This window comes from Rhinatrema bivittatum, chromosome 2, assembly GCF_901001135.1.
Source record: "Rhinatrema bivittatum chromosome 2, aRhiBiv1.1, whole genome shotgun sequence".
Lineage (NCBI taxonomy): Eukaryota > Metazoa > Chordata > Amphibia > Gymnophiona > Rhinatrematidae > Rhinatrema > Rhinatrema bivittatum.
This window is the reverse complement of record NC_042616.1, coordinates 424,087,678-424,112,584: the sequence shown is the minus strand read 5'-3', so window position 1 is coordinate 424,112,584 and position 24,907 is coordinate 424,087,678. Positions and strand designations below refer to the sequence as shown.

Here is a 24,907-nt window from a genome sequence, read left to right as displayed (position 1 = left end):
GGAAGTGCTAGGACTGGTAAGGGGTGAGAGGCAGAGGAAAGTAGATAAGAACTGGGAAGATCGTAAGTAGAGAGGCTGAAAGAGGGGGAAATAGACTGGGGAAGAATTAAGACGTGTAAAAGAATGGAATAGGGAAGAGATGAGATAGAAACCTAGTAGGTATGTGAGAGATTTAAAGAAGGGGAGGAGGGTGAAACCTAGCTATAAGTGGATAGAGGGGTAAAAACGATAGAAATGGAGAACAGAGATGAAAGGGAAGAATAAATGTCCAAGACAGATGTAGGGAGACAGTGAAGAAGACAGGAAGAGAAGAAACAAAAAATGGAAAGAAGACTCTGGAAAAGGAGTTGCAAGGCAGACAAGAAAAGAAATGAAATGCAATTGGAAAAATAAATGCCAGACAACAAATGTGGAAAAAAACATTTTATTTGCAATTCGTGATTGAAATATGTCACTACTTGGAATATGCATCTCTTATATCTTTGCATTTTTCACAGTACAGGAGGAAATATATTTTCTGTTTCTCCAGTTTTATACTTTCAGTAAGACTTAATCCATTTTTATACTTTCAGTAAGACTTAATCCATTAAACTAACAGCAAATTGAAATGGAGAAAGCATTTTTCCAATCAACACATAATTTAAGTGAGTAATATGTTGCTGTAAGTAGGATTGCCAACTGGCTTCAGATTTTCAGGACAGGTTGATCCAGTCCTGGTTTTACCCCATTGCATACTGGGATTTAATCTGATTTCCCTATTGCATTCCCTAAGTCTATAAGCAAGACTATAAGCACCTGCATGCAGGTGAGTAAAAGCAGGACTGGATCAGCCTCTCTTGAAAATCTGGAGCCAGTTGGCAACCCTAACTGGAGAACGTGGTCAACGTATCTGGCATAGTCACATTTAAAAAGGGTTTGGATAACTTCCTGGAAGAAAAGTCCATAAAACAGTTATTGGCCAGGTAGACTGGAAACACTCCACTTATCTGTGTGAGTTAGCAACAAGAAATAGGTCCTAGACTCTTTGGGATCTGCTGTCTACTGTTGGAGACTCGGATTGTCTACTGTTGGAGACAGGATATTTTGACTCGGATTGTTTACTGTTGGAGACAGGATATTGAGTTTCATGGACCTTTGGTCTAACAACATGGCATATCTTATATTCTTATGCATGCAAAGTCTGGCTTCTTGGGGTTTCTAGATCAGTTTTTGTCTGCACATTTCTATTTCTAATTTGTAGTCACTTATTCTTTATTAGGTGAGGGTCTGAATTTGGTGTGTGCCCAAAGTGAGGGATTCTGTTAGCATGTGTTTCTGTGTAGGGATCAAAAGCACTTTGACTTGTTTTGTGTTTCCAGTAGGAGGTGTATTGGTGTTTTAGGGCCCGGCAAAATTTGCAGTGTTGCCTTTTCATGGTTAGAGTTGCTGTTTGAGGTTGGAAATCAGTGTATTGGGTATGGCAGGTTTGCACTATAGCTGCAGAGGTTGCATTTTTTGCAGGATATTGCATTACTTCATAAAGTGCCTGGTAGTGGAGGGAGTTTATACGTCTAATACTGGGGGTGACACCAGAATTTTAAATATTTTTTAAAAAGGGGAAATATTGTAGCTCTGCTCTTGCACCTATTGTTGGGGGAGTTTCTGTGGATGCAGAGAATCAATTTATAGAGTTCAGGATGCAGGGTTTTTGTTGAGGTTTTGTTCCATCCTTCTCTAGACCACATGGCAACAATGTGGAGCTTCACTCTTCCCCCACACAGGGGGATAAGTACTGCGGGAAGGAGAGTGGGAGAGGTCTAACAAAACCCTTGCCTGGAATGCCATTTTGGCCAGTGATTGTCCCTGTGAGTCATCATCAGTTTTTAGCTAAAGACTCACTAAGACAGTTACCATGAAGGGGAAGGGAGGGGGATTTGATAGACTTGGAGCGAGGCTGATGATGCTGAGGACAGGATAGGTGGTTGAGAGGCTAGAGAGAAACTGCTGGATACGGGGAGGGAGCAAAGAGAGAGAGAATGACTACTGGGGACAGACCAAGTGGTGGGTGAGAGAGAGAGAGAGAGAGGTAAGTGTGGAGGTTAAAAGAGAGAGACAGAGAAAGTTTATGTAGTGGTTTAGAATTGGTAAGTGCTCATAGTTATTGTGTTTAAAATATTTTAAATTATCACCCATAATGCATGACCTCTGTTGCAGGCTATTTATTTAGAAATCCGTTATCAGATGCATTAATTCTCTCTAAGAGTATAACTAGCATGGCTCAAGCTCATATGCCTAGTGCCCACCCCTATTTACCTTGGGCCTCACCAAAAAATCAATCCTGGGATGTCACTTTTAAAAAGAACCAAAGAGGTCTGTTTTGGCTCCACAAATACTGCTGCTGAGCACTAATGACGTGAATCAAATTTTTTTTTTTTTACATGAAACTCATTCATCATGCAACATAAATAGAAAAACACAATAGAATTGTCCAGCAGAGGGATTGTGGCTGTGCAATGAGAATTAGTAGGCAGGTAATAATATGGCATACATCCAAAGAAGTTTATCACAAACAGCTTCAAAGGCACTGAAAGAGAAACGTGATGGCAGATAAAGACTGCAGGCTGTTAATTTCCTCTTCCTACTGTAATATCACAGATCCTACTCAGTTTCTGGCTTTTGTTCCCCTGATAAAATAGTAAAACATCCAGTAGAGAGAAAACATTGGCAATAATCCTCATCTTAAAATGAATTTATTGCCTTTAGTTTTCAGATTTTTGGAGAGCTGGATCTTCTTTATGCTTTCCTATAGTCGGCTGCCAAATGCTAGCACAGTGATCTCCTGATTGTGGGGGGAGACAGAATACACAAAAGGTATTAGAGGTTTATGTACCTTGGGGTAGATGGCAGAGTGGAAGATGCTGCAAGGCTGCAGTCTAACTTCTCCTCTCCATCTATAGCCCACTGGTTAGAGGCCATCACGTATATGTGCCTGTCGTCATCAATCTCATCATACACCGGGTCTAACTCCTGTTTGGAAGGGTCTACATGGAAATGGTTGCTGTTATCCATCTCATCTTCATCATAGTAACGTTGGAATCTAATGGAGCGGGACCGCAGCTTATACACACCTACCAGAAGTAATCCAACCAGTACCACCACCACAGTGATGGAAACTCCAGTACCTACTGCTGAATGGACCTGACTTGGTGGAGAATGCACTGGTTGGACGTAGCCAGAGGTGCCTGCAGTCTGCCCTTTTGAGCATTGCCTGGCTGTGGGGGATAAACACTTTGAGATGTCCTTATTCTGTGGAATTACGCAGATGGTATACTCCATGCCAGTCTGCAGCCCAGAAAGTTCCACTTCCAGTAATCCACCAGTCACTCGCAGCACCTCTTTCGTTTTCTTTGTCGCATACTGCACCTCAAACTGCTCTTGGTCACCTGAAAAGGACCAGGTGACTATTAAGGAAGACTCTCCCTTGCTTTTTACCTTTATGTTGCTAACATGGTTAGACAGACAAGGGTCCCATTTCTCTGGCACGTGGTTGCTTGCAGTTGTGGAGGGTTTGGTGGTGGTTGGTAGCGTTGCTTTGATGGTGGAGGGAGTTGTAGCTTTGGTGGTGGGCTGTGGTAAAGGGATCTTAGCTGGTTGCTCAGTGACTGGGGGGTTTCCACTGACCTCTTTGTAGGGTGATAGAGTGACTTCAAAGCCAAAAGGTGGGCAAGTTAGCTTTTGTAACTAGAGGGTGGAAATAAAAAAAAAAAAAAGGAATGAAAAATGTAACCTGAAGACTGGATAGATAGATAATTATATTATTGATGATGCTTTCATAAATACGAGCATGTACATGAAAGAGAAATTGTTGAGATCACACAGTAACACACGTTTGATAGGAAGGTTTTGTTGCTGGTATTAATATAGACCCCTCCCCCTAGTCTTGATCCTATCAAATGTTTAATTCCATTTTAAACAGCGGGAGTGCTGGCAGACACTGTCTTGTTCATCCTTTATTATGTTTTGGCCAGACCAAAGGAATTAAGATCTCTTGCTTGCAAGCACTGCCCTGGGATCTTTTGCAATCATCTTTGAACATCTTGGAGTGTGATGGTGACAGGCTGAACCAGACCTAATTATCTGTTTGATCTAGGGTTGCCAACTTTTCCATAGACCAGGACTGGGCACTTGAGGACTGGGGAAGGGGGTGGGGGTGGGGGAATGGTACCCCCCTCATTTGCATACATTTTAGATCCTGCCCGTGACCTGCCTAAACAGTGTATCTATGTATCTGCAGAACCACTGGGCGCTGAGGGCCGTGCTGTGCACCTCCTCCTCTCCCCATGCTGTCCAATCACAGCATGGGAAAGGAGGCAGGGATATAGCACAGCTCTCCTCTGATAGGCTCCGACCTGCCTCTCTCTTCCTCTAGCTAAGTGGTTGTGGGGAAAAAGGAGGATCCTCCTGCAAAACTGGACATTTAGCGTCTGGTCAGTACTTCTGATGGGACAATGTACACAATGTACACAATGCCTGAAAACCGGCCCGACAGTTGGCAACCCTAGTTTGATCCTCAGTTTTCTTTTGGTTCTTTGGGTAACTGGCCCTCTACAGGGGATGCACCACCATGATCCTTAATTCACAGCTACCCAATGCTGTTCCCATTTTTACCTCCCTTCCCCTCCACCCATCTAACCCAGTCCCAGCCATCACAGTGACAGTACTCAGCCAGAGCTCCACACATAAAGGGGGCTGATGCAATATTTGTGCGAAGAAAACGGGTGCTCAATGTTGAGTGCCCATTTTCCTAATGCATGCTCAGCCACCTCTACTGGGCGTGCTATGCAATATTTAAATGAGGGGGTCATGCTAAAAAGGAGACACTAGGGAAGATTGTGTGGCCTTAGCACCTCCTCAGCAGCGGGCGCACAGGAGAGGTGGCTGTCGGTGTGGGTTGGGAAAACAGACGCTATTACTGGCATCAGTAGCATGGGATCTGCTTAGTTTTTGGGTACTTGCCAGGTTCTTGTGGCCTGGTTTGGCCTCTGTTGGAAACAGGATGCTGGGCTTGATGGACGCTTGGTCTGACCCAGTATGGCAATTTCTTATGTCTGTTTTCTCTCTCTACCGGCATAATATACATACACAAGATACATAGCCTGGGCTGTGTATCTTGTGCAAATATATATATATATTTTTTTTTATCCAAAACATTTTTGTTTTTTTTAAACTGGATCTCCTTTCTATGGTTCCTCCTATTTAGTATCATGACAATACTAACAGGAGGAAGCACAAAAAGCAGGATTTTTTTTGTTTTTATCAATGAGCCCTTGAGCATGGCTTGTCTGGCTGGCGTAAAATTTGCCATGTTGCAATGGGCATCTTGGCCATGTGGGAAATTTTTTGCATTGTGGGTATTGACTAATAGCATCATCTACATGGAATTTACATGTCACGAGCGCTATTAGCCACACTCTTGATTGGCCGCACGGTTTGGACGCTCTAATCTCCATACTGCAGCGGGGGTTATGGACACACGTCCAATCGCTTTTTAAGCCGTGTGCTAGCCACAGTTGCATGGTATTGCATCGGCCCCCAAAGAGCACAAATTTCAAAGGCTGGAGGAGTAAACAATGTGTGTACAATTGCATTTTCAAATGTCTGTGTGATGATTTGTCCTGATTCCACACCCACAGAAATAGCAGCGTCCTCGCGTACTTTGCAGGCCACTTTCAAAGGGAAACTACACAGTAGCTGCAAAGGGCCCATGCACACTAAAATACTCATAAACTTTGCAGCAAAGTGGGCTACTGGAAATTGCCTCCACGCACCCTAAATCTGGCCAGAAGATGATGGTTTTATGCAATTATTGGAACTCTTTCCATCCCCAGCCCTCCACAGCAAGGTGAAGGTACAGATGTCAGGCTTGGAAATCAGAACTCAGATCTTTTGCATGGCAGTATACAGTGCTGCTAGCCTTCAGGTCTACATGTTTAACTTCAGACTTTATTCATCATGCAGCAGTAGCCTTGTCCTTAAGAAAAGCAAGTCCCTGTATTCTGCGAGGTATGAGAGACACCAGAATTGGCTCATCCTGCTAGTTTGGACATTATTCAAGGCTCAGGGTGGTCTAGGTAGTCTGTCCTTATAGATGGGTGTCTACAGTGGTCTAACTGCTTTGATCACAAGCTACAACCCACAATCCACAATCATCGAGCTGCAGGTGTTAGAGGCCAGGGCTGGCTTTTCGAGTGTGCAAGCTATGTGTGGTTACTCATTGGCAGCAAGAACCAGGGGGCACTAGTGCCCCCCCCCTCCCTCCTGATGCAGCTGCCGGGCCAAAGGAGAGCCAGGGTCCCTCTTTTGATAGGGGCTCTGGGGCTGAAAACGGGTTGTTGACGCTTCTCCTTTCCTCCCCTGCCCCCAGGGTAAAGAAGAATTGCTGCCCAGTGCTCCCCACTTCCCCTGTAGTCCACAGGACCAAATTGCTGCTGCCCCCCCCCCCCCCATCATGATATGAGAGCTGTGCTGGGGCCCTGGAACTTCCTGCTGCCAGCAGCTTTGTCGCCAGTGTGATGCACTGTTTGAACCATGCAGGAGAGAGAGAGAGAGACACCAGACCCAAGAGGGCAGAAAGCTGTGTCAAGAAACATCAGGCTCCCAGAGCAGTACTTCAGTCAGGGAGGCTTGGCTGGGGCAGAAAGGGGAGGATGGAAGGAGAGGTGGGGGCAGGGATGAAATGTAGTGGGAGGGGCAAGTAGGAGCAGAAGATAAGAGCGAGGAGGGGAGGTTAAAAGGCTGAGCAGGAATGGAAAGTGTGGGGAGGGGGGGCAGGATGGGAATTTTAAGAGCAAGGCCTCAGGTGGTCGTGTAAATGAAGTTGGTATTTTTCACCTGGGGGAGTGTGTACCAATTCAAATCTGCACACAAGGTGCTGGTTAGCCAAGAGCCAGCCCTGTTAGAGGCAAAGGTGTTCTGACTGCAAGATCAACGTCCCTTACCTCCACGTTGACAAGCATCTGTCCCTGGAGTGCATCGGGGCTGCTGCACTGCACCTGACTACGCTCCTCCTGGGACTTTCTTAACTGTAGCCAGGTATGGAGCCAGATCATGTTACAGTCACACCTCCAAAGGTTACCACTCAGAAGCAGACTTGTGAAGGTCTTGAGACTAAACAAAGCTGGGAGTGTTTCCAGGCTGTTGTTCCTCAGGCTCAGGATCTTCAGTCTGCGCAACCTGTAGAAAGTCAAGGAAGTCACTTTCAGCAGCCCCAACTTATCCAGGAATAGCTGCTCCAGTGACCGGAGCTTCCTCCCAAAGGAGAGAGATGTTAGCTTCTTGATGGGGTTGCCACTCAGGTGTAGGACCTGAAGGCTAGCAACGGTACGCACTGCAGATGGAAAACTAGTCAGATTGTTGTAGTCCAGGCCAAGTATCCTCAAACTGGTAAGACCCAAGAAAGCTTGAGATGAAATGTTGGTGATCCGGTTGCTGCTCAGATATAGCCAGCGCAGCTGGGATATGCCACTAAAAGCCTGCTCTGACAGCTCAGTCAGCAAGTTGTGGCTCAGATATAGGGCACTCAAACTCTTCAGGGCTGAGAAGACACCTGAGGAGGAAAGACCAAGACAACAACAAGGTAAAAGCAAACAAGGACTGAGCAAACTCTCTCTACCTCCCTATGCCCACTGTTTTCATCTCCATCTTTAGTTATTTAGTTAGTTCCACTTTTTTTACATGCCCCATGTGACACGCTAAGGGTGAATTACAAAAAAACCATACCTGCTAAATGCATGATATGAGTAACAGAAGAAAACCACGGGAAACAAAAGAACCTAGTGTAAATCATACTGGAATCATGAGGTCATCAATGCCTTTATCTTGAGAGCGGTTCTCGTTTCTCTAAGGTCTTAGAAACTACTTAGGCACACAATATCTCTAAAGGGATCTGGAAGTAAAAGAAAATGGCAACTATGTCCTTATTCTTGGATTATTATTTATAAATTTACAGATTAAACCAAGAATGATTCTTGTACAGAAAGCTTATACCATTGAAAAAAGTTACAAAAGAAAACAAATGCTGAAAGAAAAGCAAAAGTTACAAACAAAAGTCCACCAAATGAAGGGATGGTGCAGATATTAAACTAAGGACATGGGAGAGAAAAAAAGAAAGCCAAACAAAAAGAGACAAATGGCAGCTGGCATCACCCCGCTCTTACCAGAGATGATGTCCATCACCCAGCGAAACAGACTCAGGCATAGTTTCTAGGGAAGACACTTGGGCCCGGTCAATTGAGAAAGGTCAAAATACATATCTTTAGAATTCTTAACGTTAACTATGCAACAATCTGGATAACATGATAATGTAATAATAAAAATTGTTCTCTCTTTTTCTCTGTTGCCTTAGCTACATCAGGAAAATTGACTTTTGATTGTCAAAAATCTCCTACCTGTGCTTAAAAAGACAAATTCAGTATCCAATCTCTATCTAGTTCTAACACAACGTTCACAATCAAGGTAGCTGGAGTTACCAAAAGATCTGCAGAAGTCTCTAGAAATGCAGTCAAAGCTAAGCTATGTGAAGAGCTCTGGGACAAATCCAGGTGCTCCCCTGATCCTAATTCCCTTCGTGGAATCAGAAGATAAAATGCTCTTGCAATCAGTGGAATAAGTTTTACTGGTCCAAAAGAACATTTTCAAAGCCAAAAGTCTTTCAGATTTAAGAAAAATTATCAGTCATCGATTTTTACATTTAACTATATTCTCTAAGTTTTCCCATTTATTGTGGAAATAGATGTTGTCTTTAACAAAGCAAAACTTATCCTGTTGTAAGTTTTCCTCTTTAATAGACAGAGTGCAATCTTCAGTTACACTCTGCTAAACCAGCTTCTTGAGCCAAATTTACCAAATACCTCAGTAAACTTGTATTTGTGGAACAATACTCACACGGGCCGATTCAGTATGGTGTGCTCAGCCGAGCGCACCTTTAGCCCCGGTGCCCCGAAGCCGCACATTTTACTTTCAGAAATTAATGCCTGCCCAAAAGCAGAAGTTAATTTTGGCCAGCACAGGGAAAGTGTACAGAAAAGCAGAAAAACTGCTTTCTGTACACCCTCCGACTTAATATCATAGCGATATTAAGTCGGAGGCCTCAAAATTAAAAAAAAAAAAAAAAAATTTTAAATCTGCCCGTGGGTTGGAAGACGGACGCTCAATTTAGCCGGTGTCCATTTTCCAAACCCATGGCTGTCAGCAGGTTCGAGAACCGACGCCGGTAAAATTGAGTGTCGGCTGTCAAACCCGTTGACAGCCGCCACTTCTGTCAAAAATGAGTCGCTAGGGTCGTGCTAGTGTCCCTAGCACCTCCTTTTACTGCGGGTCCTCATTTAAATACTCAATCGCGCGCCCAGGAGAGTGACTGGGCGCACGTCGGGAGAGCGGGTGCTCGCATCGGAGCGCCGGCTCTCCCGCGGTTTTTACTGTATTGGCCCGTGTGTGGTTTGTATGTGAAGTTACAGAAGAGATACAAAGTCTAGAGGGCTTTGAGACCTTGTCTTTCTCCCTTGTAGGGAGCTCCATGGGATGTTTAATGGTCCCTCAGCTCCCAGCTGTGCCCCTAAGTCAGGAGAAGATGTGAACTCTGGGTTGCTTTACTATGAGTCTGGAATGCTTAGGTTGATGAAGCAAAGCTGAGACATTCAGGAGGCAGTAATCCTACCCATCACTTAATATTTATACACTTAATATTTATATTAATTAATATATTTATATATTTATATATATATATATATTTTTTTTTTTATATATATATATATATTTATTAATATATTTATATTAATATTAATATTAATATTTAATATTTATACACTTAATATTTGGTTATTTTTAAAAATTACATAACCCACATTGATTAGAAAATACACATATAAAACACTTGGAAACACTTATGCCTTTTTCACTTTTTTCTTGATAATAGTACATCCCAAATCTTAGCTGCTTGTTTCCTGTATGATTCTATGGAATATGTTAAAGTGTTACATTTCCAAAGGGTTCAATTACATTACAGCAAAATCTAGAACATTAGGCACCATGACCCCATTGAGTAAGAAGATATGGATTATAAGTTTGTTTATCTTGCTAATTGATATTGTATAATAGCATTATCTCAGGCAAATTTGGACAATATAGTACCATGAGGTGAATACAAATGGGACCTCAGAATTGTATGAGGGAATGCTGGTATCTTCAGCAAGACATACGCACGTCTTGTAAAACATGCATACCTTTTATATTCATAGGTACTTTATAAAATGTAAATGGGTTTTTTTAAAATTTATTGCAGCACAGTAGAATGTATTGCTACCCACAGTAGAACAGTTCAGCTGTTATGCAGCTGAACATGGCTACACTCTACTAAGACATGAGATGGGGGTGTATCAGTGCTTGGTAAACTTAAGAGACTTTCTATTACCTTACAATAAATATAACAGAAATTTTCCTGTGTTAAAAATTATGATGATGTAGGCCTGATTAATCAGGTGCTCTGTGGTCCAAAGTGAAGACCCCATATGAAGTTTGTCCCAGTCCTGGATATCCTAGCAGTTGCCTGTGCTCAGTATCACCACTGAATTCCAAGGCAAGCCAGTCCTCGTTTTTTCTAGTCATCTTACAAAGAATTCCTGAATTTTGTCAATATGAAAACAAACAAGCATTTAAAACAGGCGTTGAAAGCTCAGGGCTGACTCACCCGTCCCTTAAGACCTCGGGCCAGCTGGTCACCCTGCCTGTGCTTGGTTTCTTACCTGGACCCAGGTAACTGAGCCTGTTGTTCTCAAGGTGGAGGTACTGCAGACTGCTGAGGTTTTGGAAAGCACTGCTCTGGAGATCTTCGAGGAGGTTGCTCTCCAGGTGTAGGTATCTCAGGTTGTTCAGATCCTCAAAGGCTCCAGCTCCGATGCAGCAGATATTGCAGTAGCTGAGGTAAAGGCTGCTGAGTTTGGGGAGGTCAGGGATGAAGCCGGCAGGCAGAGTAGGGAAGTTGTTGTACTGCAGGTACAGTTCCAATGTGCCATTTGACATGCCTGAGGGGATAGTGGTCAGGCTGGCATTGGGGCACAGGATGTGCTGCTGGTGAGGCAGGCAGGTGCAGTTTGCCGGGCAGGATGGGTCACCAGAAGCCGATGCGGCAATGATGAAACTGCTCAGCAACAGGGTGGGTGCCAGGAATCGCTGGAGTGGACTCTCTGCCGTATCCAAAGCAAGGAGAAATGAGATAAAGTTCATACAGAGTCATACAGAGGCTTAACCAATACTTTACAGGACAGGCAGGAGCAGTGGTTGGTGCTTCTCTAGTGACCGAAGCCCACCTCTTGCAAAGGCAGTTGGCATCACAGGGTAATTACACTGTTCGCCAGGACCGCAATCTGTCTGATAGGCCACTTTTATACCCTCATCAGAACTAATTTCTAATGGCCAAGTAAAAACCCAACTGTGACATCACAAGACACACGAATACATAAAACTGATCTCTATTGTAAAAGCATTGCAGTGTTCCCTATTTATGTTTCACCTGGTCATTGCAGCACTTGTAGGATGGCTGAGTCACTCAGACTTCAGCCATGTGCCTTGCAGTACAGCTGTGGCATGTTGTAGCCAACTGGTAAAGCAAAGCAGTGGGGTGAGAGGCTGCACCTTTGCATTTCTACACACTGACTCCTGATTTATTTGCACAAAATATTTCAGGACTATTGCTGTTTTGAGTGTACCAGGTTAAAATGTTAAGCAATTTTAAATTGTGGTTCTGGCTGGACCTTTGTTTTATTTTCTTTGGTCCTGTATTATTGATTATGATGGTTTACATTATTGTTTGTTTGTTTTTTTACATGTAATTTTCTTGTTTATAATTTGTGCATTACTTGTGTATTAGGAAGAAATATGTTTCTTTGGTCAGTGAGTTTCAATTGTGGGATTTAAGGACTGGGCTTTTGTATGGTTATGTTGTCAGATGGGTGCGGTTTTCATTTTGTTTCCTCCTGTTAACAGTTTCTTGTGCTGCTTTTGTACCCTGCTTTGGTTACAGAAGTAGCAAAATGCGTAACAAATAAATACATGAATTATCCAAATGTCTTTTTATCCCCCATTTTTAGACAGCTGAGCTGAGGCATATGTCCTAGCAGGAAGTCTCCCCTGAGCCTCGCTCTTGGCTGGCGAGCCTCACTGGGAAGCCAGAGTGTCTGTCTTCCTTGGGATTAAGTGTGTGGCTTGAGCTTGCCGAGCACAGCAGAGTGGCATGAGCCACAGGGCTGACCCCGGAGCACTTTTCTGTTTATTCGTCTTCCTGCTTTAGGCACCTTCAGAGAGTCTGATGCTTGCAGCAAGATGTTGACAAGAATTGGGAAAACATGACTTGGAGCTTCATGAACTATATTCTCTGTACTTAGAACATGGTTTTTTTTTTGTTAACCCATAAATTTTACTGCAGTAGACATGACTAAAACTTTGGAGAAAGTATGCTCCTTTTTTTGCAAAGTGATTTTTACGATAGTAGCTTTGATAGAAAATAAACACATTTTTCTTTCTAACAACAATCATCATTTTCTTGAAATCAGCTCTGGAAACTTTGAGTGATGGACTGACAAACAGTGGGATATCCGACAGGCAGCTCTGTCCCTCTTATCACAAGGACTCTGTGAGATAGAGCTGGGGGGTGAGGGGAAACAGGAACAGGGTTTCCTCTTTATATTGTTCTTCTATGACAACCCAATCTCTAAAAATCTTACTCAGCAGTCCCATAGGAAGAGAATCCTGAGGCAGAAGTCCTTTCCCTAGACCTCTGCTTAAAGCTGTTTCATAAACCCTCCTTATCCTCTCATTTGTATCAAACCATCTTTTTTTTTAAGCTTAGCAGTTTCGTCCTGCTCCTTTGGGTTTCTAGCTCTATCAGTATCAGCCTCTGTAGAGTTACACTGCCATTAGTCTTCACTTGCAGCTACTTGGGGTTTATTCTCCTTTCAAATTCTCCACCCATTTAGAGCAGCCATTGCAGCCACAGTATGGTTTTTTTCTGAACCCTGGTATTCATGAATTCTGAGTCTGGACACTATGAGCCAGATTTTCAAACTTACACGCAGGTGTAGATTTGTGCGCACAACCCGGCGCGCACAAATCTATGCCCGATTTTATAACATGCGCACGCAGCTGCGCGCATGTTATAAAATCCGGGATCAGTGCACACAAGGAGGTGCACACTTGTGCACCTTGCGCGCGCCGAGCCCTAGGGGAACCCCGTTGGCTTTCCCCGATCCCTCAGAGGCCGTTCCGAAATCGGAGCGGCCTCGGAGGGAACTTTCCTTTCGCACCCCCCCACCTTCCCCTATCTAACCCGCTCCCCAGCCCTACCTAAATCCCCCCTACCTTTATTATTTAATTTGCGCCTGCCTCTGGGCAGGCATAGGTTGCACGCGCCGGCCAAATGCCGGTGTGCGATCCCCTGGCCTAGCAGGCCTTCGGAGGTGTCTGGCCACACCCCCACCCCAGACCCGCTCCTCCCCTTTTTTCAAGCCCCGGGACATATGCGCGTCCCGGGGCTCGCGCGCATCGCTGAGCCTATGCAAAATAGGCTCGGCACGTGCAGGAGGGGTTTTAAAGGGTTACACGTGTATATTATGCGCTTAACCCTTTTAAAATCCGCCCCTATGCATTCTTATTCAGGGCCAATGCACGAATATTTGGCATCCTAGACAAACCTTCAGTCGTGCACCACCCTCCTCCAACTTACCTATTGGCAGCAGCTCTAGCACATCACTGTCTCCTATAGTGGGAGTGGCTGCAGCATGGTGCTCCATTCATTGATATTCATTTTGACAGAGCACACTCCTGTGCCTTGTACTGGCAGGATTTTGCCACCCTAAAAATATTGGCACTCTAGGAGACTGTCTAGTTTGCCTAATGGAAGCACTGACCCTGTTATTTTGCACAAGGCCTGGACTTCCTCACCTCAGAGGGCTGTGGACATCGTTTCAACCATTACAACTGTAATCACGCTCAGATTTCTCTCTTTCTTTCCAAACCCCCCCCCCCCCCCCCCCCCCCCCCCCCCACACACACACACACATTCACTGTATTGACACTTTTTCAAAACCCCTGTTTAAGGGCAGATACTATAGCTAGAACAGCCATAGGTTAATTAGCAAGATACGTAGATAGAGATTGATATTCAAAGGCTCAAGGCTCTGACCAGATAAGCTGTAGAGATTTTAAAATTTCCCTCTATTTCTGACTAAAACTTTGTCTGGGTAACTCATTATCCTCACAAAATTTAGCCGCAGAAACACAGGCAATGATGGAAGCATTCCAGGGCGCCTGATTACATTTTTGCCAGTGAGCGCCGAAATTCAGCACTACCAAGCTAACGCTAGCCGAGTAAATCTGGTCAAACAACTACCCATCCTGTAGTTAACCACATCATTTTATCTGGGTATGTTCCACTGGATATCCTAATAAGGTGTCAGAGTAACTTTACCTGGGTAACTGTTCTGTTCACCAGTCAGCTGAATATTGACCTCAGATGCCACTTCTCCTTAGCTGCAGAGAAGTAAAGGTACAGCCAGAGATCAAGTGGGGTCTGTGGCATCATATGCTGCTTCCATGATAGATAAAAATACTAAATAAACTGACATAGTAGATTGATAATGTAGAGACAGTAATTTAGAAAGAAAGGGTAAGAAAGATATACTGTATGTAAACAAAATCCATCTGTCCTTCCCTTTCAGTAGACATAGCATAACAGACAGTGACGTCAATAGCTCAGATCTTGGATGGAGTTCTGAATCTCCCTTGTCTTGCTGTTTCAGGCTCTCTTACCTTCCATGAGAAATCTGTAGGCGTGAACCAAGTTTTTGTTGCTTAGACCCTTGCTGGCTCTGGCAGCCGTTGTCTCTTCAGCTCCAGACATTGACCACTGCTGGAGAGAGCTGTGTGTCCTGGATTCTTCCCTGTCAGCTAGAATCATTGCAGGGGAAGAGAAAGCTGGATGAGAGAACATTTCCTCCAATTGTCCACAGCAAGAGAAAGGGACAGCAGCAAAGCACGAGAGTGTGACTGGAAAAAGAGGGAAATGATCTTTTAATTTTGCTTTAACTCCTGGCATCCCGTAATTCACCTCACTATGTGTGCTCAGTAGGTGATATCAATTTTTCCATCTAAAAAGGAGAATTTTTGTTGCCAATGGAGTCTTGCTAACCATGAAGGACATATTTTACTCCTGGAGAATCTTGTTTACTTGCTTTGCCCCTTGCCACTTTGGGAGACAGGAAGCTGGATTAGATGAATCTTTGATCTGATCTTACTATAGCAGATATTTTATTTAACGTTTTTTGTATGCATTTAAATACAAATCAAATATACATTATATTTAAAAAGAAAAATTAGGCAAAATGCCAAGCAAATGCAAAAAAAAGAAACAAAGTATTTAAAGAAAATGCACCTTAGCATATCTCCTACTTAGACCTCATAGCAAAGGGTTGTTTGTATATGAAATTATTTTGTGGTTACGTTCTATTTGTAGATGATATTATTTTGTGGTTTATTATTTCATTTTTTTTATTTTTATATTATTTATTCTACAATTGTGTTTGTTTTGCTGTAAACCGTTTTGATCAAATTCTATTTTGTAAAGGTGGTATACAAACAATTTCTAAATAAAATAAATAAATAAATAAAAGGCCATGGGGAAGGCCAATCAAGCATGCAATTAGTAGAATAAAAGAAAAAAGGACAAATCTTCTGAGCAGAAACATTTCCCTTTAAATACAAATTCCACATATCAGAAACAGAACTATTATACAATGCTGTGTCTAGCATCTATAAACTCTCTCAATTGAGATGGATCAAAAAAGAGAAACCTAGATGCATCTAAGGTTGCTACACACTTACAAGGATGATGAATAATGCAGGTGACCCCAAAAGCCAAAACTTCAGGGTTCATAACTAAGAACTTCCTCCTACATTCCTGTGTCACTCTAGATAGGTCAGGAAACATCCACATTTTTTGTTCTTTAAACAAGACATTTTATTTATTTTATTTATTTATTATTTTTATATATCCTTATGATGAAAAAATAAATGAAGAACATTATTACAGTCTTGTTTAAAGACAAAAGTTACCAACAGAGTAGCTCATCCGACCACATTTTCTTCACTAGAGTTCTCCAAGAAATTAGATAGATCAGTGGGAGCTTCCATCATATCATGAATTATAATTCTCTTAGAAGGTAGCAAATAATAGACTTTCAAAAGAAAAATGTTACAAGTCAAATCTATAGAATATCATATAATCATGTGAAAAAATCTTAAGTTGAGAAACCTTGAAATTTAATAAAATTGGATCATCATAACACCCTGCGGATGCTGAACGTTATCTCTATTCAGTATTTTCACCACTAAGGGTCATAAACAATCAATGGCCAGAAAAGATAAGTTCTTTGAAGCAAAGGCAATTTATTTATATATGTGTATATATATATATATATATATATATATATAAAATGCTTTTAAAAAGAAAGAAAATACTTTCCCAGGTAAGAGCTCATCACGCCTGACATGATATCACGTTTCAGATGTGTGCTTCAGAGACTCCCAGTTTGTTCTTTAAATAACAGGAGGATTATTTCCATAAAGTGTAAATCCCAGAAGCTCACATTTGCAGCAATATAAGGTTTCGCAAGCATCAGCAGCTTTTGTGTGGGCGAGATGAGCTCTTACTTGGGGAAGTGTTCAAGCATGGTGGATTGACGGAGAAAGACTGCCATCTTAGGAGGCATCTCCTGCTTTACAGCTCCTTTCCTTTTCCCCCATGAAAAAACTGGAAACGCAAATGCAACAAGACAAGTAAGGTAAGGAAAATCACGGGAGCTGCTATGAACATGTCTGCTCAGCTAGCAGATCTTATTTAAGAGAGAGCCATGTCATCTATCAGAAGTACTCATGAGAAGCGGTAATACCCACATATAATGCAACGATCGGTTCTTGTTTTGTATGATGTCTTCTTTCTGTGTGTACCCGGTTATGCTCTGTATCTGGAAACACCCTACTGTTAAATCTTGTGTCAGGACTGAAGGTTTTATAGCAGAGACATAATGCAATGTGACTCATAGCTGGCTCAGTCAATGAAAAAAAGAAGTCAGGGGCAGCTCTGGGGGAGTGGGGAGAGCACCCCAGACAGGGAGCTTGGTGACCCCCTGCAATTCTCCTAGTCTGTCTGGAGCACTTTGATTGTTTGGGGGACAGGCACTTGACACTTCTCCACCCTGAAATTTAACATGCCCCCCATGCAAACATTTCTGGAGCTGCCACTGAAAGGAAGCAGTTCCTATTGATTGGTTGTTTGTTTGTTTTCTGATTTTTATCACAATACATTCTGAGACTCATAAGGCAAAAAATGACGCTACATGCATTTGTGGTGCACAAACCCCACAGTGCTCTTGCTATCATGCAACACCTGACTTGGCCATCATTTCGGTGCTCAACCACGACTGCATCAAGGGTATACATTGAAGGCCGGCCCAACCCAGCTGTTTACCATTGTAATATGAGTGTGCATGAAAAATAATTTTTAATAATTTAGCATTATAATCTTTTGAATGGTATTTGAATAAAGAGTTGATTTTTTTTTTAATAGGAAGGTAAGTGGGAATTGGTAAAGGATGTACCATTGTGGGCAACCAGAGCTGCACACAGTACTCAAAGTGCAGTCCCAGCAGAGATCAAATACAGCGGTATTATGATATGCTCAGTTTTGGGGGGCAGGGGAGGGGGAAAGTTCAGTAGTTTCTCATCTCTCTTTTTTCTTCTAGCTCAAAGGGAACCAGTACCAGGACTATGATACTGTGAGCCTTCATTCATAACTACTTGGAGATTTTTTTCTCCTCCCATTGTTCCTAGTCTGCTCATTGCAGCTACATCCTGAGTACAGGAGCCATGCACCAGCTGTGGCCCTTAACAATGACCACAACTTCTTTCCCTTACCCACGTGCTGTGAACACTCAGATGAATTTTAAATTGGCCACGCGTGTAAAAATCACCACTTACGCGTGTGGCTGGGCCCTGCGTGCGCTGTGCGCATTTTCAAAAGGGCCCGTCCACTCCTGTAAGTGGTAATATGCGCACAAGGGCCGAGCCCTGAGAAAGGGGCAGGTCGGGGGGGGGGGGGGGCGTGTTCTGGGTGGATCGGAGCAAGATGGAGGCAGGCTGGGACATTAATCACTGTCCTGGGGAAGCGTGCGCTGGTAGCCGGCCAGCGCGCATAAATTACATCAGCTCCCAAGGAGCAGTAAGTAATAACATAAAAAAATTGAGGCAAGGTAGATTAGGTTTAGGGGGTGAGGAAGAGAGGGGAAGGGGAAGAAAGGTTAGGCAGGGGGTTAGGGTTAAGGAGCGGACTGAGAGGGAACCGCACGCACATGGAAGCGCACACATATGTTTTAAAATCTACCCCACTGTCTTTAGAGTGGCCCCCAGCACCAGCTGATCTGGAGCATGGAAGATCCAGTATGGAAATTGTTTGCTTTATTGACTGCTGAAGCACACCTGAAAATGTCAATGTATTTTCCACACTGACTCCAAGATCCTTTTGCTGAATGGTAACTCCTAATGTGTAATCCAGCATTGTGCATGTATAGTTGGGATTATTTTTTCCTTATTTGCATCACTTCTGCACTTGTCCATAGTAAATTTCATCTGCCATTCAGAAGCCCATCACATGGTACTCCTTCGATTCATCACAGTCTGCTTGTGTTTTAAGCACTTTGAACAACTTTGCAAATTTTATCATCTCAGTCTTTGCTTCCTTTTCCAGATCATTAATGAATGCGATAAACACCAGTCCCAGTACAGATCCCTGAAGCAATTCACTATTTACTTCTTTCCAGTGGGAAGACTGATCATTTAATCCCACTAAAGGTAAATCTGGAAAAACTATGATTTTCAAGAAAAAGCCAACACAAATTCAAATTTTACATAAATAACCAAGAAGTTGAGCATACACTAAACTTGAGACTAAGTGCATCTGGGAGTTTTAAATTGGCACTATAAAGATAATACATGTAAATTATCTGTTTAATTTATCTTATTTTCTTGATTTCCTGCAAATCCAATACAAAGATCAATATGGCTAACAATAACTAAAATACGCTCGTCATGCATAATATATAAATAAAACAGAAAAAAAATATATAATTTAACATCCTAAAACCATGCAATTTAAAATCAAGCAGTTCTCTACTGATCTTAAATACCTACAAACCCAAGATAAAAGAATAAAACAGCTCTAAAATATATGTAATCCCTGAACTGGATTATTCCAAAGAAGGGATCCAAAGTTCATATCTCAAACATAGTAATTACTCCACATCTCCCAGTAGAATTGTAAGATTTGAGTGGTCAGAATTCCCTGAACGGGGAAAAGATAACTTTCAAGGCTCTATGCATTGTAAACACTTAAGCCCCAGTTCAAAGTTCTTGTATACAGCATTGATGATAACAGCACTGATGAATGTAAAAGTCTGGAAGCTGACTTGGCTTCCAACATTACTTTACTTTTACTGATATGTTACGAAATAATGAAGATGATTTTTGCAGCTGTTCAGTTCACTTATCAATGTACAAGTACTTCTAAATAAATTTGTGACTTCTGAAAGTCCTGTTTAAAGTTTAAAGTGGTAAAGCCAATTAGTTCAGTCCTTAATCCACTGTTTCCCTTATCCCATTGGTATAGGGTAAGTTTAGTCCTTCCCTCCCAATGTAATTGAAATGTTAAAGATGAAATCCAAGGGATGGAGGCCAAGATGGCGGCATGAGCAGCAGCATGAAACACTCTCTCCCGATTTGAATATTTTTTGCCTGAATAGATACCCTCGAAAAGGAAAGGCAGGGTTCGGGTGTTCCCCCCCGACGAACCCTTACCTTTGGGACAGCGACTAATTTCTTCATATGCTGCTGGGACAGTGGCACAGGGGGTTCTTCTCCCCGCTGCGGCTGCGGTGAGGGAGCACCGCAGTCGCCAGGGGGAACCACACTAAAGTCCCCCAGATCTGCGCTTCCCGTCAGCCCCAGTTTCCAGCGCACCTCTCCTCGGGTCAGCAGGTTGGGATGACATCATCCCTGGAGCTCCTGCGATGGGGGGGACAGAGTGGAGGATTGCTGTTGGGCTCCCAGGCCTCTCAGGATCTGCTGGAGATTTCGTGTTCGTTGCAAGTTTCAGCATTGCCAATTTCTTCCTCTCCAGTGGAAAAGACGGAGGAGCCAGAGGGAAGAGCAATAGTGGAGTTGCTGGAAACGTCGAGAGAGGCACAAGCTGGAGCAATAGGGGGTGAGTGCTGAGCTCAGGTAAGTAAAAGAAGGACTGAGTATTTATATTTTTAAATCTGTTGTGTGTGGTTGCTATATATGTTTTATATTCCTCTCTCTCTCTCTCTATATATATATGTTTATACCTGTTATAGCCCCTGAAACAGCTCATATGAGCGAAACTTGGCCTGAGACAGGCTTTTATCAACAACTGAACCTTTATCTACAACTGTAATACATCTACCAGTAAAGAATCCCTGTTTACCGATCTACTCTCCTTGGTTGCTACCCTTTTTTATCTTAGGAAAGAGTCTCTGCCCTTTACAAACATGCAGAATGTGATTTCAGCTGGTCTGAGGGCCATCAGAGGTCTCCCCAGACTCTGTCTTTTGGTGATATCAGATTAGGGTCAGTGTGATAAGGAGACACCCCGGTCTCCATTGGGAGGGGTAACATAATGGTATAAAAATCTCTGCTTCCATGTGAGTAGGGAGAAAATTTCTGAGGATGGATTGAGAAACAGTAAGAAGAGGATTCCAAGCTCTGGAGTCCTAAGAGTATTTCGAGCCATCTTCTCCAGAGGGGGCTTCATAGGACCTGTCTCCCAAAAGAGGTCCCAAGAGGATTGAGTAGAGGAGAAGAATTCCAGGGTGAGGTGCCTGGGAGTCCAGAAGAGAGGGTGGGCTTGGAAGAGGTGCTAGACCAGCATACTGGGCGATGCCAGAAGAAAGAGGAACCTGCCTGGGGAAGTTCACCAGAGTCAGAGGCTCTTTCAGCTAACATCAGCCCAAGTCTCTCAGAGACTGAGAGGACACTGCAGAAACAGATTACATCTGTCAAACAGGTAATGACAGGGCCCAGGATGGAGGAGGATACCTCCTCCATCCTGGGCCCTGTCAGCGGGTTTGACAGCCGACGCTCAATTTTGCCGGCGTCGGTTCTCGAGCCCGCTGACAGCCACGGGTTCGGAAACCGGACGCCGGCAAAATTGAGCATCCGGTTTTCAACCCGCGAGCTGCAGGCCGACTTCAATTTTTTTAAAAACTTTTTGTAACTTTTGGGATCTCCGACTTAATATCGCCATGACATTAAGTCGGAGGGTGCACAGAAAAGCAGTTTTTACTGCTTTTCTGTGCAGTTTCCCGGTGCCCGGAGAAATTAGCGCCTACCTTTCGGTAGGCGCTAATTTCTGAAAGAAAAATGTGCGGCTTGGCTGCACATTTTACTTACTGAATCGCGCGGGAATACCTAATAGGGCCATGAACATGCATTTGCATGTTGCGGGCGATATTAGGTTCAGGGGGGGGTTGGACGCGTGTTTTTGACCCCTTACTGAATTAGGGATAATGCTAGCGCATCGAAAACGCGCGTCCAATCACGGGTTAACAGTGCACTCTGCCGGAGCGCACTGTACTGTATCGGCCTGTTAGTGTCACTTTTCCCCACAAGAATGGTCATTGTTAATCATTGGTCCCAATGTCATTTTTTTTTGGTATTATCAAATTTGCTTAATTAAACCTCCATGTGCAATTATTAGATATATTAGGGTTCAGGGAACTTGAAAAAAGTCCAATGTGCCAGCCAGTGCTTACACAATCAGAGGCAACTGTTCCAAAATCCTCAAGTCCACAAGAAAATTCCAATCATGCCAAAGAGTACAAAAGCAGCTGTTCCAGAATCCCTCAAATATAGAAGAAATTCAAATTATGCCTGTCATGGCACTACATTTTGAAATGATCTGCTTCAGGGACGATAAATTCCTTAACAACTGGTTCAAGAACCCATAAGAGGCATGTTTCCCTAGCAAATTAAATAGTTGTCAATAATGTGCTTTCTATAAAAAATAAATATTGAAAAGGTAAGGTGCAAGTGGGATTTAAATTCAAAGCGAAAAACATTACTGGCATAAAAACTATTAAAACCTCGCACAGAACTAGATAAAGAATTAATAAACATCCAAGGTAACTCACATTCTTAGCTCCAGTAGAGGGAGCGTCAAAACCTTCAGAGTCTCGGGCAGTCTTCCTGTGCTGTTGTCTTGAAAAATGCTGACAGGTGAGCCGATATTTAAAGATCATTTAAAAATGGCCATTGGGGAACTTCCTGTGTGCATGGCTGTTGGAGAACACCCCCTCTGATGTAACAAAAGCCTCCTCTCTTTAAATGGAATATTGTGCAAATGTCAATCTTTAAAAATGGCTGCCAGGGAACACTGCTTCTGATGTCACAAGGCTCACCCTGCAGCAATTCCGATGCACGGTGATTTAAAAATGGCTCACTCTACCCCTTAAAGCTGACATTCACACCAAAGGATATTCCCGCGTACATCCTTAAAGAGCTATAATTAAAGGAAAACAGTCCAATCAATCTCTTCGTTTAAGCCATGTGGAGTCACAGTAACCAATCTGAAAATCCATGATTGTTCCTTTTGGGCCAAAAATGGGATTTAAATTCAAAGCCAAAAACATTATTAGCATAAAAGCTATTAAAAACCTCACACAGAAAAAGATAAAGAATTCTAAAACATCCAAGAAAACCATGTTGGGAATAATTTGAATTTCTTTTACATTTGAGGGATTCTGGAACAGCTGCTTTTGTACTCTTGGGCATGATTGGAATTTTCTTGTGGACTTGAGGATTTTGGAACAGTTGAACTTTTTTCAAGTTCCCTGGACCCTGATATATCTAATAATTGCACCTGGAAGTTTAATTAAGCAAATCTGATAGTCCAAAAAAAAAGACATTGGGACCGATGATTAAGAATGACCGTTTTTGCAGGGAAAAGTGACACTAAGTATCCTCTCTGGTGTTAAGGTCCCTCAATCAAATTTATGATATGCCTTTTTGATACTAGTGCTGAATTCTTTTACTTGATTGTTTCTGCAAGAGAGTTTTTCTTGGGTACTTATTCTTTTACTCTCATTGTTTTTCGATTCTTAACTGATTGTTTATCTTCTGTATCCATCAAAGATTTCTACTATCAAGTGGGACTACATTCTTAGCTTTTCAGAGGGCCATCTTAATGAGGTGGTCAAAGGCACCTCTCTATTTAGTGACAATGACTCAAGCTTGACATCTCCTACTTGGTCAGAATTAACTGTGTTACAAAAAAGGCTTATCTGCATGGATTTACATCGGGCCACCTTAATTGAATACTCAGAGTCAATGCATCCCCAGAGGACTAAGGATTTATAAGGAATCCAAGATTTAGACTGAACATCCAAAATTCTTGGAGAAGTAGAACTGTATCCTCAACAAGTATTCCATGGATTTTATGTTAATTATTATCATACAGTCTACAACCATCTTGAATGAGATATAGACCAAAGTGACCACCATGTTGGATGATCAGTAGTCTATGGGTACATTGTCAATCAAACTGATTGACAGGCAAGATAAGGATGGCATCAGCCAATCAGCATTCACTTCCAGTCTAAGCCCTGTCCATGTTCCTCCCACACCCATAGAAGCGAATGGGGTGTGGTCCCACCCCCCTCATGCCCCTGGCCATACCCCTAGCTCTGCTCCTGGCCCTGCCCATACTCCTTCCCCCAATAGAAGTGAATTGAGAGGCCCCTCCCCATACCCCCAAACCAATCCCTCTATGATGTCACTGGTGGCCCCTCCCAAAGGCAGGAGTTAATTTCTGTCAGCACCGGGAAAGTGTACAGAAAAGCAGAAAAAAATGCTTTTCTGTACACCCTCCAATTTAATATCATAGCAATATTAAGTTGGAGGCCACAAAAATAAAAAAATTGTAAAAATAAATAAATCGTAAAAATAAATAAATACATAAATCAGCCCGTGGTTCACAGGTTGGAAGATGGATGCTCAATTTTGCCAGCGTCTGTTTTCCAAACTGGTGGCTGTCTGACAACGGACTCCGGTAAAATTAAGCATCGGCTGTCAAACCTGCTGACAGCCGCCGCTTCTGCCAATAAGGAGGCGCTAGGGACGCACTAGTGTCCCTAGTGCCTCCTTATTATTGCGGGCCCTCATTTGAATACTAAATCATGCACCCAGGAGTGTGGCCTGGGCGCGCGTTGGGAGAGTGGGCACTCACCTCAGAGCGCCGGCTCTCCCGCGCATTTTCCTGTATCGGCCCGTTTGTTGCTATGGATTGGGAGGTCCCTTCCCCCACAATATTAGCTTTATTATGCATGGGGAAGGGGGTGTTAAGTGTTTTGAGGTACATAATCTGGGAGTCATTTTAGACTCTGAAATGTCTTTCAAGGCCCACCTAAAACAAGTTTCTTGTTCAGCGTTTTATAAAATGTGCTCATTGACACTTATGTTGCCTTGGGAATCTTTTCATACAGTGAATCAGGCAATTGTTCTTGGTTAAGAACATAAGAACATGACATACTGGGCAGACCAAGGGTCCATCAAACCCAGCATCCTGTTTTAAACAGTGGCCAAACCAGGCTACAAGAACCTGGCAAGTACCCAAAAACTAAGTCTATTCCATGTTACTGATGCTAGTAGTAGCAGAGGCCATTCCCTAACTCAACTTGATTAATAGCAGTTAATTGACTTCTCCTCCAAGAATTTATCCAAATCTTTTTTAAACCCAGCTACACTAACTTCA

General features: G+C 42.9%; 1 protein-coding gene across 1 annotated transcript; it reads right to left on the bottom strand.

Moving 5' to 3' along the window:
• Positions 1–408: 408 nt before the first annotated feature.
• LOC115084868 (leucine-rich repeat-containing protein 15-like) lies at positions 409–15,016 on the bottom strand. Its single transcript, XM_029590237.1, has 4 exons — positions 14,839–15,016; positions 10,779–11,219; positions 6,978–7,585; positions 409–3,720 (listed from the first exon to the last, which is right to left on the bottom strand). The coding sequence occupies exons 1-4, from the start codon at positions 14,984–14,986 to the stop codon at positions 2,854–2,856; spliced, it is 2,064 nt and encodes a 687-aa protein (XP_029446097.1). The 5' UTR covers positions 14,987–15,016; the 3' UTR covers positions 409–2,853.
• Positions 15,017–24,907: the final 9,891 nt, after the last annotated feature.

What these genes read in the sequence shown, in the direction of transcription:
- LOC115084868 (XM_029590237.1), bottom strand. Translation starts at nt 14,986, where the DNA reads ATGATTCTAGCTGACAGGGAAGAATCCAGGACACACAGCTCTCTCCAG. An exon ending in CTACAGATTTCTCATGGAAG is followed by an intron (nt 11,220 to 14,838) that starts GTAAGAGAGCCT and finishes TGGATACGGCAG; the next exon opens with AGAGTCCACTCCAGCGATTC. An exon ending in AGATGCTTGTCAACGTGGAG is followed by an intron (nt 3,721 to 6,977) that starts GTAAGGGACGTT and finishes TCCACCCTCTAG; the next exon opens with TTACAAAAGCTAACTTGCCC.